A 16084-nucleotide genomic window follows, 5' to 3' on the forward strand; every position below is an offset into this window, starting at 1 on the left:
GCACATCTACGTGAAATGTCTGCATTTACTTTTTGTATGGTGCGAGGATGGAAGTCTGATCTGGGCAGGATGGTGGAGATAACTACTTTTGAAGTCGGAAAGGTTTGTGTTGCTTTTATGGCCACCCGTGTCAAGGAGTCTGCTACTCGCTCTTGCTGTGCCCGCAGGTCATTTGTGCCCACATGGATGATGATGTGGTTGGGTTCACCCAGATTTTCCCTGTTCAGTTGTTGTAGGGCAATATCTGTTTTTGGGCACCAGAGTTTTAATGTTTTGTGGCCAGGGAAGAGCTGTTTTTCATTGATGAATTTGCCATTTGAATCAATTAAGATGATGACTTCTGCATTCTGTGGGTCATTTCCTTGCTCTTGGGGTCCCTCAGGGTCATCTGTCTGTGGTGTCAGTGGTGCTGCTGCTGTGATGCTGGACTCAGGTGTTGGACTGTGGGCTGGTGTTGTCTGGGTGGTGGGAGAGCTGGGCTGCTGCTTACAGGTGTGTGTGAGGCTCTCTGTTTGTTGTCTCAGGCTTTGTATTACTCCTTTGAGCAGCAGCTCCTGTTTGACTGTTTTCAGTTCTTTATTCAGGGTCTCCCTATCTTGCTGCAACTTGCATATCTCTCCTTTTAGCTCCTTAACACTAGCTTCAAAGTCACGTTTGAGGTGATTAAGTTTATTTTCCAGGTGTTGTAGGCGTTCACTGGATATTGCATGGGAGAGTGCTAGTTCCCTGAGCTCCACCAGTTCTACCTCTTGTAGGGAGAGGCTGTTTCTGATCTGATCGACAGACTGTTTTAGCTGTGGGTCGTGTTCAGCAGGGTTAAGTTCCATCTCCTCTAGCTTCTCTCTTGAGCTCTGGGTGTCACAGCCTCCTGCAGCATCACTGTTTGCTCCTTGTGTTTGTTTCTCAGCCTCTGCCAGAGCTTTTAGGCTGGTGAAGTTTGCCTGGACAGAGCTGAGAGATGCTTAAGTCCCCTGGAACATTATGGTTCCATTATGGTAGATATTTACTGTTAGAAATGCATTGTTAATGTCATTTTCTTCATAAATTTGGATTTGTCTGCCGTTACAGATGCCTAGTTTTCTATAACTTTTGTAGAATTTACAGATGACCGTGTGCCAAAGATTGCACACTGTTGTGTAGAGAAGCAGATTAGTGATGATGGCTCTGTCCCCTTTTTGTGAAACATCTGCCATTAGGGTCTCTGGGTTGTTCTTCAGCAGGCTGTATTTATAGGCTTTCTTGTCCTTTACACTCTTAATTGTCTACACTCTTAATAGTCAATTTAATTGAGTGGGGGAGGGGCTCTGCTGCAATGGCTTCCATTTTTGTTTTTTGTTTTCCTCTAACTGTCACTTTTTAACTGTCACTCTCAGACTAGTTTTCTATACTTTATTATATTTCAACTTAACTAAAACAACTTTTTAGTTATTTTGCTAATTTGTAATAGTCTTTTAAAATGCAGTGTAGATGGAGATTCAGTCTTGCCTGTTCTTTGGATGTTAACTGATTCCAGTATCTTCTGCTTTATCCAGTTTATCCTGTTTCCTCCTGATTGCTCTGTTTCAGTGCTCTTTAGTTGCCTATTTTGAAGAAAAAGCAAACAAATTCACAGCTATCACGGTCACCTTAATATTCCTCTCACTTTTTTCTTTGATTTGATATATGTTTTGTTAGGCCTGCTTCACTCTAGAGATAAAAGATTGCAAAAAAATTAGGAGCTCAAGTGGATCATGACTTTCCAGTTCTACTTCCAGTCTCTGTCTCTCTCTCTCTCTCTCTCTCTCTCTCTCTCTCTCTCTCTCTCTCTCTCTCTCTCTCTCTCTCTCTCTCTCTCTCTCTCTCTCTCTCTCTCTCTCTCTCTCTCTCTCTCTCTCTCTCTCTCTCTCTTAAATTGGCCATATTTGAGAAAAAAAAGTCGAGTAGTTTGCATCGTTGGATACCGCTGTCGGTCAGTTAACATTTCTATTGTAATACAGTTGATTATAGTCCACTGTGCCATTCACTAGACAGAAAATACTAACTTTGTGAACAATTAACAGATTTCAGCCGCAGCTTCACTGTCTATTTATAGTGTAGGGGTAGATGCTTTGGATTATAGAAAGCATTTGATTGGACAAAGATTGATGAGTATAGTGTAATGTCATCAAATTCGTTGATCCATATTGGCGGAAGTTAGAAACTATACACAACTGATATATGAAGTGCATTAATTTGCATCTTTTGAGAGTGCCGAGTAGGTGTTTTGAGATAAAAGCATCAGGCAATGTCAGTTGCATCTAGCATGACAGGTGTGTGCTCCTTGTTGCTACCAGGGCTGGATGGTGTCTGGCCATATGGAGATGGAGGTTCATTTTGTTACTGCAGTACTTAAAGCTGCAGTCTGTAACTTCTGGCTGCATGCATCTTGCGGAAGAACATTATAGCCGGAGCTACATCCTCTGTTTATGTCTATGACAAAAGCTCAGGTACTGGGCTACTCCACAGCAGTTCCTACCAGAACCAGTCTAAAATATACAAAAACTTACTATAGATGTACCGTAGTGATTCAGGATAAGCCAAAAACACGGTTTGGAAAATGGATTCCTGATGTACCCACTTATTGTATACATTTTGTAAATTGTAAACAAAAAAAAATTAAGGATTGCAGCTTTTTTACTAAAATTTACTAACCCCAAGGCATCCTTCATATATGGTGAGCTAGGGTGAGCTACGTGCGACTTTAATAATGAATTCTGATCCGAGTTCTTAATGAGATCTTATTTATTACAGTATTTAGTATAATTGGTAAAAAAAAAGTGCTTGATAGTAAGTTGTTATTTTCCCCTGCAGTCAGACTGGCCGGAGGGTTATCAGCTTGCTGCTGCGATGAACTTCCGCTTCCCCCAGTGTGTTCCTACACCACTGAAAACTCTGATCCCCAATGCCACCAATGAGGCTTTAGACCTCATGAAAGATCTCCTTCACTGGGACCCAAAGAAAAGACCCTCTTCTGCGAAGGTATATATAAATTGCAATGCATTTTTTGATGAATTATTACAATGGATAAAAATAAAACTTTTTGTGTAAAATAAATTCTGAGGTCAGAGTTTTGTTCATTTGGTTGGTGTGAAAAGTTACCTTTCATAGGTTCACTTTGACACCCTCTGGTTTGACAATTACCTGACGCCTGTATAGAATCATGCCAATTTATTGTCAGATACTGCCCACGGAGGTGTCACTTGACTGACACCCCATAAGGACGTGTGTGCACAGATGATTTTCTTCTTTTAGAAAACTATTAATTTACCCATAGTGGATTTTAAGAGTTTTCTCTTCATATTTAGAGGCTCACATCAAGTTCCTGTCGGATACAATGGCAGTCCATAAGTGTATGGCTATGTGTCCTTGTTTAATTTCTCCTGATCACTTGATTAATGTCTCTGGTGGAGTTTGCACATGAGGATTAATGTCCCAAGTTAAGAAGCTGGCAAACCAATTTCTTTTGGAATTATTTTTGTGTTATCCACCACCACATCTGACTCTAATGAATTTGTTGCCAGCCAGGTTTCACTTTGGGGGGCAAAGCTTAAACATTTCAGAGTTCAACACTTGGAAACCAAGTGTTATGTATTAGTCTGTGGAACTTTTATCACAGGGTGAGGCTGACACAGTGTCAAAGTGAATCTATGAATAGGATCGTTTCGGTTATATGTGGAGGGCTGCAGAACTGTAATAGTTTTGGTGGAGTAGAACTCTTAATAGGTTTGGTTCACCAGACTAATTGTTAAATAATAACCCATTCAAAACTTTTTTTGTGTTACTTTAATTTAGCACATTTTTGACATCTACGTTTTAATTATTCTTATAAAGACAGTATTAATGTTTGTTTAATTTTAGGCACTCAGATACCCCTACTTCCAAGTAGGACAAGTTCTGGGCCCCCTACCCATGACTCCTGATGTACGGAAGGCTCAAATAAAGACGACTCTGCCTAGTGAACCCAGATCAGAGCTGCAGTCTGTCTCAGAACCAGTGCTGCCATCACAGACTAAAGGCCAAAGCAGAAGCTCCCATCAGCCACTGCAGCAGATTCCTCTGCCCCAGTCTCTTTCTCTGACAGACCCTCTCGCTCCGTACACACAAAAGGTACAAAACCTTTTTCTCAATTTTAATGTTGGAATTAACTTTGAAAAATGTTGTAATTATTGTATATTGTATTCTCAGTTTATTTTGTCTTGGTACTCACGATGCCATGAAGGGACATGGAAGACACACAGTCTTCTATACAGCTGTTTTTTCACAGTATCATGAACCACAACCAGAAATTCATGAACCTATAAAAGTAGTTTTGAATTTTTTTTTTTTTTTTTTTTTTTTTTTTTTAAATATGAGCATATGAGCTTCTAATAATAATTGTATGATGCAGTACAGTCTGTTAACTAAGTAAAATGTCCACTGAGCCACTTCTTCCTTTCTTGACAAAATGAAACTGATAAATTAAAATGAAACTTAATGATTACCTGTTATAGTTGCATTTGAATACCTAAATGAACATCAGCACTTTACTTTGTGTTCCTAACATGAGGTGGTTGGGGGTGAAAACAATTTGATTGGGTTGAAGAACGGACGAAGAAGATGGGGACAGACCAACATGAAACCCTCAGACAGCTGGGATGAGTCTGACTGTTCTGATACCGCAGCAACACTCTCTAAAAAACCCAGCAAAGGCCCTGAGGAGGAAAAAACTACTACACAGTATGATCACTACATTCAGCGCTTAACATCAACAGTTTTAACACTTATTTATAGCACATTTCAATAAGCACACTATTCTAAAACTTAGTGAGCAGCCTTGCTGTCTACTGACCTTCTAACAAAGCATACAAATGGAAATTGAACCATTTGATTTTAAATGGTCTGTATGGCTCTATGTTTGTCATTAGTTCAGCTCTGAAGTGTTTCTCTATTGAAATTTAAATTATTCCATTTTAGATTTCACCTTTTCTTTTTTTATGTTATGAAAATATTTGTAGGCCCAAGGACCAGAAACCCCTTTATACATTTAGCACTGTAACAAAATTACCAAACACCAGCAGACTGAACCAGCCAGACTCTAGTCACCAGAGCACCTCTTCAGCCAGACAGCATTACCTGCGCCAGTCAAGATACCTGCCAGGCAAGATCTCAGTTTCATTTATTCACTTTTTTTATGAATTGCAGCTGTGCACAATACATTATATAATGAATGATTATCAATGTATGTATCAAACTAGCTCACAATGTTGACAATTCCTGACATGGCTTTCCACACATTTTTTTAAAGTAATATCTCTGCATGTTCGCAGAGACAGATAACTCGGAATGGCTTGAAATGAGTATCTCACAGAACATAGATCATATGTTCAGATCTCATTGACAGTTGCCACATTGCATCACTGCTTATTTGCATAAAGGTTTTTTTTTTTCAACTCATTAAAAACAAATTACTTCTTAACAAATGTTCCTTTAATGCAGCAAACCAATCTATATGTAAACACCCCATTAGACTATTTTGCATAAATTAGGTTTTACATAATGATTATATCAATCTTAGGGTTAATAAGCAAGAACACACCATCTCTGAGCAACAAGGAATCTCAACAAGACATGTGGGACACTCCAGCTCTGAACAAACCTATCGCACCCATTGGAGGAGTTCCAGTGTCTAGAATCAGCCCAGGTGAGCACACATGAATGAATGAATGATTTTTTTATTCTGTATATATGCAGTGCCAAATATATTATTTTTGAAATGCAATTTTATCTCCATGTTGTTCTGATCCTGCTTTTAGCATTTGGTCAGTTAACAAACATGTTGAGCTCAGTGACTTATATGAAGATAGGGTGTTCACATCTTTTTCATCTCTGTCCACAAAGTACAGTCTGCCGAGTAGTCAATTGTTTTGCTTGCTTCAGGTTAAACAGTCTGTTTAGAAATTGTTTCCCCACTTTCCCAACCATCCTCCTGAATGCCCTCTTAATCATTTTCTAGAGTTGGGGTACTCAGACTTGTACTCGGACTCGAGTCCGGTCTTGAGTACAATTTTTAGTGGACTCGGACTTGTCACGGACTCGGATGCATTTTGACTCGGACTTGATTCGGATAGTTGACTGTGTGTCCGGTCTTAAAGCGTCAGCAGCGTTAACCTGCTGGAGCAGACTGCGTCATATTACATTTACCTATTTTATCTCACAATTTAGAATTTTTTTTAATATGTTGTTTATATGTTGTATTTCGGACTTTATAACTCAATTTAACTCAACAGTAGCGAGTTTGTCAGTTCTGAGTATGATTTTGAACTGAGGGGAAAAGAGAGCATGTCTTATCAGAATTGTGAGATATAATCTCGCAATTGTGAAAATAAAGTCAGAATTTTAAAAATTGATTTTAAAAAACTCTAATTTACTTTTTTTTTTTTTTTTTTTTACTCTTTTATTCCATGGCTTCCATGGACTGCTACTTAAAAACTGTCATTAACCCTCACAGCCTCATTTTCATCCAAGAAATTGTTTTTAAATGCCATCTACCCTGTCTAAGGTCTAACCATTTGTCATACAAAACCCAAAACACAGCCACAATCAGAGATAAGAGGTGCATTCTCTGCTCCTCAGGTCTCATTCAATAAGCGTCCTACCCACCCCATTGAATGTATACATTTACTATATAACAACAAATAAAGTCAAGTTCTGTCCTGCCCTATAATTTTTTACATTCTAAAAGCACTCTGAAATATGTCACAATACATAAATCAAGTCAGCTATAACTTCTGTTACATGACTTTAAGTTTGCTGAGCAGGACACTAATTATGAGATGGTGTGAAATCAAAAATCAAAATTGCAATATGCAATAGTGGTTTGCTTTTGTTACATTTAAATTGTCATCTAGTTGTAAAGGTGAAAACAAGGTTAAGATACTGACAAACAGAAGTGTTTAGTTGGACTCGGACTCTACCCATTTGGACTCAGACTTGAGTCCGACTCGCCCCATTTTGGACTCGGACTCGACTCGAACTCGAATGGTTAAAGGTCCCATATTGTACACATTTCTTGAGGTTGTTGATGTCCTTAAGAATATATATTTGCAGTATAAGTGCCAAAATCCATCTCAGTATATTTTTACCGCTCCTTTTTTAGGAGCTCTGTCAAGAACAGGTCGATTTTGGCCCGTCTAATTAATATTCATGAACCTTTCTTCTGATTGGCCTGTTGTTTTCCGAGTGACGCACAGCCAGGCCAACCACAGGTAACTACAGTCATGTATGCTGTAGCCTAGCCCAGAGCCATAGAGAGAGCTGACACTCAACAGGATATTTCAGAATGATCATTAATGTTTTTTTTCTTTTTCAAACACCGAATGCAGTAAGCTACATAACTGTTGCTTTAGTAAAGCCCCTTTCACAATGCGCGCTGATTTCGGAAAATTACGGGAACGAGCGCTGTGTGAACAAAAGAACCAAATGCCATAAAGGCAGTGTTGTAGTGATGATGCACATTACCGTGCGACTCTTCACGACGGAAAAATACGTGCAAAGTGGAATGAAGCAGCGATCAGGGAGCTCCTCACTATCAGCGCTGAAGCACAGATTGTTCGTCAGGTTACTTACAGTTTAGTGAAATGTACGCGTCGCATTACATCTCACATCCAAATGTCACATGTCTTTACGAGTTGTGTGTAAAGCACGCACAGATTCCGTAAAACAACTGTGAATGAACCTAATTAAACAATTCCGGATCAAATCATGGGACACATTATCCGTGTATTTTCCAGAATGGCTGTGTGAAAGAGGCTGAAGTTGACATGCCACTGGTCTTTTATATTAACGTTGTTCGGAAGCCTGTGCAATGATGTAGTTTTGACATCCATCGACTGAACAGCGTTTTCTCGACTTGTTTCCCGGTTGTTGTTGCTTAGCAATAAAATGGACGCGATGTTGTCGGGGGTTTGACAAAAGGAGGGTGGGACGGTGGTTGGTGCTTGGGGTGGTGACTGAAGGCGGTGACTGAGTAGATCGGACGTCACATTTTTACTGAAGTCACAGCAGCTTGTGAAAATGAACAGCTACTTTATGCAGGCTGTGTGCATTTTCCTGTGGATTGACTGTTTTGAAACTTAAATGGTAGTTACATAGCCCCTAGACCTCAGTTATCATGAAAAAAGCCAGGAAATTTCGATTTTGACAATATGGGACCTTTAAAGACTCGAACTCAACACTATCATTTTTTCACTTCATGTGCAGGCTAGAAACATCTAATCTTGGCTAATTACAACTTAAGTACACTTAATGTAGACCTTTCTGTTTCTCTTAAGGCTGGGACACACCAAGCTGACGGTTATTTGGGCTAGTTTGGTCTGTTCCACACGTCAGCTATCGTCAGCCTCACGTTAGCAGCAGTTTGCACGATTCAACATGTTGAATGGGGTCAGCCCCATCAGCGAAAGTGAGAACACTATCTGGATGTTCAGTTTAGCAAACGAGTCAATGAAGGCTGCACAGAGAGAAGGCTGTTCTAACATTACATGATTTTACCCAAGCATTCCAATATGTGAATATATTTATAACATGAGCCGCTTAAAAGGAAAAAATTATCAACATAACTGATATTCAAAATAGTAAGCAAATGTTGCTTTGTTTACGTTTCATATATCTGCGTATATCTTGTATAATCTTGTTTCGGTTTCTCCTTTTAAATGGTGAATATATACTATTGATTGCTGCTGATATAGACGACTAATTCCTCTCACGCAGGTGCAGAACACACGTGTTTTCAGTCGGCTGTAGTCCGAGCGGTGTGTTTAAGCGCAACACCATCGGCTTTTGTCACCGCTATTTCTCTGAAGTTGGCTTGGCGTGTCATGACCTTTAGAGAATCTTGGGAGCATGACCTAGGTGTTTCTGTTATCGATGATCAATGGGGTGACATTGTAAATCTGGTTCACTCCTGTTACGTGTGTGCCAGACACAGCCTATTGCAGTGTAAAGTGCTCCACGGAGCTCATGTAACCAACTGACCTTTTTTTTTTTTTTTTTGCCAGATATGAGTGATGCTTGTTTTCTGCCAACCATCTCCATATGTTCTGGAGTTGCCCTCAGTCGACAGACTTTTGGTCCAATGTCTTTTATACACTTAAAAATGTTCTTAACATAGACATGGGTACCAACCCCTTGACTGCTCATTTTGGCATTTCTTAGAGACCTGACTTAACTGTCTCCTCTTGCCAGGTTATCATCTTTACTACAATTTTAGCTAAACGAGCCATTCTTCTCAAATGGAAACACGTCATTCTCCTATCGCATGATATGTGGATCCAATAAATCTTTTGCTGTATGAAACTTGAGAAGTTAAGATTCTCACTTTCAGGACCTTTAACTTTTTTCATGAGACCTTGCTTTATATTTATTTATTTGCTGACATATTATTATTATCATCTAGTTCCTTTTTTTCTCTCTTAGTTTTATAAAACATTTAGAATGTTCTGGGTGGGAGGTTTCTGGATGGGTTTAAATTGAAACAATCTATAATCTTATTCTTTACTGAATCTATTATTATATGTATTTTTAAAAATATGTTGAAAAAGTTACAGCAGTCATATTCTTAACTGTCTCACTAATTGTAATCAACTATGCATAATTCAGAATTAAATTGTCAGTGCCTTAAATTAAAGTCAGTTCCTGAATTTGAACTCATAGCAAACAGAATTGTAATTCAAAACTAAACTGTTATTGTGTTTTTGTGGCAAAAAAAGAGGATAATTAAATTCATTTTTGGTTTGACTGTGTTATTTCTTTGAATTACAATTCAGTGGCCAATTTATTTTAATTTCAGTTTATTAGCTGACAAGGCCAAATCTTAAATTCTAATTCTAATTTTTGCTCAGCCCTGCTTCATGTTATTTTAAGGCCTGTCGTCTACTTTTACTGTAATACTCTCCATTGTTTCTCCTTGCATGGATTCAGAGGAAAGTAGCAGTAAAGCCACAAATAAAGAAAGGACATTATAGAAAATTAAACGGGTCAAAGGTACATATATCACTTTGCAACAGTGTTGTTCTTCCATTGCCCACATTATTATGGACATTGATCTGAGGTGTAAATGTCTGAAAGACACTTAGTCCAAGAAATATAGTCCAGTCAGTGAGGAACTATTACTTAATACTGACATCTAATAGAATTAGTAGTAATAGTTAACCCCTCTTTAGTGGGTATATTTTGCAAAAATGTAGATAATCAAAATGTAGCAATCAAACACAAAATTTGTTTAGCTGGTTGTGTTTGTTCTCTTTCTTGACTCATAAGTTGTGGCTTCTGCCCACAGGAAACTTTGTAACCACCACATACAATCTCGCTGGAGGATACATACCTTCTTTTCAGAAGAAGGAAGTGGGATCCGTAGGACAAAGGATTCAGCTCGCCCCTCTCGGACACCAGCATGCACGTAAGAGTTTGGTTTTATAATTTACCTTCAAATAATTTACTTTTGACTTGTTTATTAGCAGTTTTATGTCTATTTTTATTTTCTATATGCTGCATACATGTTGGCTTGTGTATACTGATACAATTATGTTGGCTTTGCAGTACTGATATTAAATTTAAAGGTGAAGTTAACATATTTTCTTTTGTTTATTGTAATTCGTACGTTTGTTTCCCTGACAAATGTAAACACAATGGCACTACCAAAATGTTGCTCTGTTTGACTGAGCAGCCCGACCAACCAGAAAATTTCCAAAACAATGGTAGGAGGAGGCACATTATTATCTAAGATAAAAACAGCCTCCCCCCACCATCCTACATTGCAACATTGCCTCAAATAGTGCCATGAGTTTAGGGTGGTGTTATTGGTTTGTCTAGTGTAAAATCCATTTGATAACACTAGAGCCACAAAACCTTCATGCTTTTTTATACTTAACATTTAAACTTCCCTTGTAAGCCTTTTTGTTTCTTGTTCTTGCTCTTTGTAAATACTGTTCTATACATCTGTTGCTAGAGCTATTTTTAAGATCTGTTTCTTTCTACATTCTACATTTATTCATTTACTCTGTCTCTGTCTGTCTCTCTCTCATGTTTATATCTGCTCTTAGTTGATCTTTCTGCCACTGCTGACTCAAAAACTGGCAAAGCTAAACCTTCAAAGTCCAAACCTTCCTCCACTGTTTCAGTCAGTGAGATCTCTGAAGGTAAAATCTCAGAACAACAGAAGTTTTAGTCAGCACTTATTTTCAGGGTCCAAAATTAACGTTGTCACACGTTCCGGGTACATATATTTTAATGTCTGGTGGATTTATATAACTGATACCGTGCTATTAGTGACATGCACTGAAATTGTCACTTCCAGCAGCATATACGAGGCAGTCAGTGTATAGCGGCAGCTGTCACATCAATGTCAAGGTGCATAATGATTTTTTCCTCATATTACCATTTTGGTGGCCAATGCAAGGACAATTCCAAATAAGTCACTAGAAGGTTTGTATGTCTTTGATTTTAATCACATTTGCCAGACGATTGTTCATACATTGTAATTTGTGTGATGTTTCAAGTGTTAATTTTGGACTCAGCCTCTTTATTACGTAATTCTCAGAAGTAGCCCTAACTTTGCTGAATTTGCACAAGTGTGAAATGCTCTTTCTCTCTTCTCAGATTATGAAGGATGGAAAAGGAGAGCAGACCGAACCCAACCTAAAGGAACGAGTTACTCTGCTTTGGGCAAAAACTCAGCCAGTCTCATTGCTCGCGCTCCACCAGTTCAGCCAGTGCATGGGCGGGTTGACTGGGCTGCAAAATATGGAAGCCATCGCTAGTATATCTCGTGAGCTACAGCTGCTGTGAGGACTAAAGCCTGTTTCAACACTCGTGAATACTGCATAAACACATATCTCTTGGTTTCTAAAAGGAGCAACTAGGATAGATCTACACCACATAAGCCCACGGCTGCTTAATTGCTCAATAAAAACAATCTGTGTACAATGGATTTTACAAACCTAAGAATTTGTTCATCTTCAAATTTGTCTTGTTCAGTTTATGCATCAAATGCCTGTAATTCTCTTTTTCAATGGAATTGGTAGATCTATATCCCTTTCTACTTTTTTGTAACCCTTTTGGCATTTTTTTTTATAGTATGCAGTTTTTAAATATATTCTTGTTTTCTTTATGTGTTACTGTGATTCATACTGCAAGGCAGTGTTATTTATATTTCCTTGTATGTTGAGTAGTTTTTGTCTGTAAACAGTACTGAGAACTACCACACGAACATATAATGTAGATAACAGTGATCGAGTTGGGCTGAACTCAAAACAATAAATAGTATTTCGTAAGCGTTTTATATGCATAAAATTGGCATGTTTTTAATTCAAAAATTCACCTGACCACTAAATTTTTGTACATATTTTGTAAAAAATGACAATGCGCTATAATGACATGTTGTTCAAAGAAAATTATGTCTGAATGAAAGCAGACAGTGATTTCTGTTTGGGTATTACGATTGCTGAGGTTTCTGTAGCATTCCAGCTCCGAGTTTTGCCAGCATCAGGATACTGCAAAAAATACATAAAGGAATAGTTCAGGCAGAAATAACAATTCTGTCATCAGACTCTATAAATAACACATTTTGGTCTGTTCCTTACTCAAAGCTATTGCATTACTTCAGAAGACTTCTGATGAACAGCTAATAATTAAATTGTAAAAAAAAAAAAGGGGTACTCTAAAGGGGTTTGACTGACAAAGCAGGGAAACTAGACAAATGTGTACTAGACAAATGTGATGTACGTTAGTTACCTCGCTCCAGCGATGAGACCAGCTGGTATGATTTTGCGCGAGTTATAGAATCTCTTTCCCATGATAGCAGTAAGTGTCCCAGATGCAGCTGAGAGAGGTAAAACATTAATGACACATGGTGTAATTCAAAATCATTATCACCTAAATTTTATAAAACAAACACATGAATACTGCCACTAGATTCATTTTTGAATGCAAAAAAAACAATGTGTACACAATACTGTACAATGCGTGAAGAAATGCACACCTAAAGACACCCAAATATTTTTGGGGTCTTGTGATGTCTGATAAGCACCAAAGCCAGCCAAACCACCAAAGAGCAGCCCTGCAGCAAGAGATGGGACACTGCCTGCAAGACAAATGTATTAAAACATAAAATGTACTTAATGAATGATATAAAGTGTCATACAGAATTCAGAGTACAAAACAAAGAGCATTTTTAACATTAAAATGTTTGTTATTATCCACTAATAATTGTTATCCACTAATAACAAATATAGAACAATCAAAATTTGTGTGAAAATGAATGATTAAAGAACTTATTTTTTGTTAAAATATCATAAAGGTGGTGCATGTGTAAGGTAAAATCTGATCAAGCTGGTGTTCAGCTGGTTTAGTTGAACAGTTTTTAACCAGTTTTGCAGTCTGACATGTGCCTGATAACCATACCAGCCTGGCAAGCAATGACCAGCAAACAAGTTTGGGCTCTTAATCATGTAAATTTTATATATATGATAATCTCTTGAGCTTTCTCATTACCTGCTTTGACATATCCTATGACTCCTCCAGATGCTACTAGTGCTGCATATCCATATCCAGCCCAGTCCACTGCCATCATCAACACCTTAACACACATACAAAAACATATTAAATGTAAAGAGCCTTATTATAAATGTAATGTTTTTGAGGTATAGGATTTTTTAATAACACAGCTATGTCATAATTATTCAACATTGCTGTTTTAAGTCACTTATTTTTATGGTAGGGAACAAAATTACCTTAAAACACAATAAAGCCTTTAGTAACTAGCTTAAAACAGAATTAGCTTGAGCTGTTACATAGGCATACATTTAGCCAGAAAAAAAGTTTGATCAGAGCAACTGAGAAAAACCTGCAATGTACAGCCATAGACTTGCTAGATGACCCGACAAAAGAAGAAAAAAACATTTCAATGCAGTGTATAAGAAGAACACTAGACAAATATGGCCTTCATGTTGAGGCATCTTGCTGAATACCACTCTTGACCAAGAAGAACAAAAAGGCAGACTTGAACATAATGAAATTAAATTATGAAATAATGAAATTGTTACATCCAAATCTATGAATGCTTGGTTCAGGGATCAGCCATAGAATGTTCTTGAGTGGTCCGTTCAGTCTTCAGATTTAATTCTAACTGAAAATATTTGGTTGAATTTAAAGAAAGCAGTGGCAATGTGAAAACCAAATATTATCAGTGATCTGAAAGCTTTTTCAGGTAAGGAATAGAATAGGCTATGATTGTAGTACAGAGGTGACAGAAGCTTCTAACTTCCAAGCAGCATTTATTGGTGGTTTTAAAGAATAAAAGATTGCACCAAATTTTGGAGGTTGAACAATTTTGAACATGAACAATTAGAGCCAATTTATTTTTATTTTTTATTATGCATCCACTTACGTTCTCAGAATTACTCAAATGTGTATTAATAAACTTTGTTGAACTGTTTTTTTTTTTTTTTTAAGGTCAGGTTTTTAAGGTCATTGCAGGTCGGGTTTAAATAATTTCGATTGCAACTGTACATACATACATACATAGGCCTACATATACACATACTTGTATATGTGGTTTACATGGACTTTCCATTGGTGAAATGGTTTGTATATTGTAGGAACTGTATTTTCTATCCCTAACCCTCACCCTCACCCTAACAGAAAACTACTTGCAAACGCCGTTAATAGCTTTAGCCATTTGGTCTACGAGGACACAGAAAGTGCCCTCATAAACAATGAATACGTTGTAATGCCAATGCCATTATACAGATTTTGCATTATACGTAAATCACATTGTGTCCCCATAAACCATACATTCAAGCACGTACACCGATGAACTTCAGCTGATCTCAGTTTCTGCGCATGAACGGTTCGTAAACTAAATTTCTGCAGTCAGCTGTGAGTGCACACAGTGACACGTTTTTTTTTTTTTTTTTTTCATTCAAAACATTTGATGGTGTTACTAGAAAAAGTATATTCTACATTCATTACACTACTGCAGTACAAATATTAAAGTTCATACCGCTGCCTGAGAATCTGTTCTGGCTAAAGTCCTTGCCTGGTGGTGCTCGTGGTTGACTTGTTATGCACTGCGTAAACGTCCGCAAACGCCAATTGAAAGTTACGCAGCTGACGTACTTATGTCACGGTTTCTCTCAAGTTGACTTATGGGAAATGTAGTTTACTTCGACCCTACTGAATTACTTGCGTCTTGTCTCTGAATTTGACCAATATAAATTGTATCCTGCATGCTTTTGATAAAAGCGTCTGCTAAATAAATAAATGTAAATTAATAATGATAGCAGTGTTTTTCACCAACTAAGAGGCTTTATTACAATTAAACAAATAACTTCTTACTTACACCAACTACAGATCTCCTGAGTCCTCTGTCTTAGGTGACATCAGCCTCGAGGTCATGTTGCCTGTTGTTTCTTGGACTTTGGAGAATGGATCTTGGATTCTGGAGAATCCTTCTGAGACAGCGGTTGATGAAGATTTGCACCTACCTGATGGTCATCATGGTCATCCACCAAGTTTTAGCTCCATACAGCAACACTGACTTCATGTTAGAGTTGAACAGGCAGATCTTAGTTCCCAAGGACAGGATTTTGGAGCTCCTGATGTTCTTGAGCTCTATGTGTCTTGGGCTTTGCCAATTGTTGCCTTTGACGGTGTTTATGCCATTGGTCAACCCATGTAGGTGAAGGACTGGACTTCTTCTAGGGGACTTCCATTTAGCATGTATGGATGGTTGCTTGTGGATTTTATCTTCAGGATTTCTATTAAGAATAAGGACAATCTGACATTAAATATTTTTTTACTACATCGGCCTTCTCTTGCATCTGCTGTTTGTTGTGGCAGAAAAGTACAAGGTTGTCAGCAAAGTCCAGATCCTCAAGCTGGGTCCACAGGGACCACTGGATTCAGTTCCTTCACTCTCTAGTGAATTCCTTTATAATCCAGTCAATGGTAAAAAGAAACAGGAAGGGTGACAACAGGCATTCTTGTCTCCTGTTTTCACCTGGAAGCTGTTGGTGAGCTGCCCTCAATG

General features: G+C 38.0%; 2 protein-coding genes across 5 annotated transcripts in view; one reads left to right on the forward strand and one right to left on the reverse strand.

Annotated features, from left to right (window-relative positions):
• The window catches only part of mak (male germ cell-associated kinase), a 44810-nt gene extending 32647 nt beyond the window's left edge, over positions 1 to 12163 (forward strand). For 3 of the 4 annotated variants that reach the window (XM_073830691.1, XM_073830690.1, XM_073830693.1), the window contains 8 exons: positions 2830 to 2997; positions 3877 to 4125; positions 4565 to 4734; positions 5013 to 5155; positions 5573 to 5698; positions 10334 to 10453; positions 11097 to 11192; positions 11653 to 12163. In XM_073830691.1, the coding sequence (XP_073686792.1) occupies positions 2830 to 2997; positions 3877 to 4125; positions 4565 to 4734; positions 5013 to 5155; positions 5573 to 5698; positions 10334 to 10453; positions 11097 to 11192; positions 11653 to 11813 (1233 nt within the window). In that variant the 3' untranslated portion in view covers positions 11814 to 12163. The remainder of the gene's footprint in view (positions 1 to 2829; positions 2998 to 3876; positions 4126 to 4564; positions 4735 to 5012; positions 5156 to 5572; positions 5699 to 10333; positions 10454 to 11096; positions 11193 to 11652) is intronic. The other variant, XM_073830692.1, reaches the window with a different exon arrangement.
• A 152-nt stretch (positions 12164 to 12315) lies between these two features.
• tmem14ca (transmembrane protein 14Ca) lies at positions 12316 to 15138 on the reverse strand. Its single transcript, XM_073830694.1, has 5 exons — positions 15056 to 15138; positions 13546 to 13630; positions 13034 to 13135; positions 12787 to 12874; positions 12316 to 12545 (listed from the first exon to the last, which is right to left on the reverse strand). The coding sequence occupies exons 2-5, from the start codon at positions 13622 to 13624 to the stop codon at positions 12488 to 12490; spliced, it is 327 nt and encodes a 108-aa protein (XP_073686795.1). The 5' UTR covers positions 13625 to 13630; positions 15056 to 15138; the 3' UTR covers positions 12316 to 12487.
• Between the last annotated feature and the right edge of the window lie 946 nt (positions 15139 to 16084).

Source organism: Garra rufa, chromosome 24 (assembly GCF_049309525.1).
Source record: "Garra rufa chromosome 24, GarRuf1.0, whole genome shotgun sequence".
Classification (NCBI taxonomy): domain Eukaryota; kingdom Metazoa; phylum Chordata; class Actinopteri; order Cypriniformes; family Cyprinidae; genus Garra; species Garra rufa.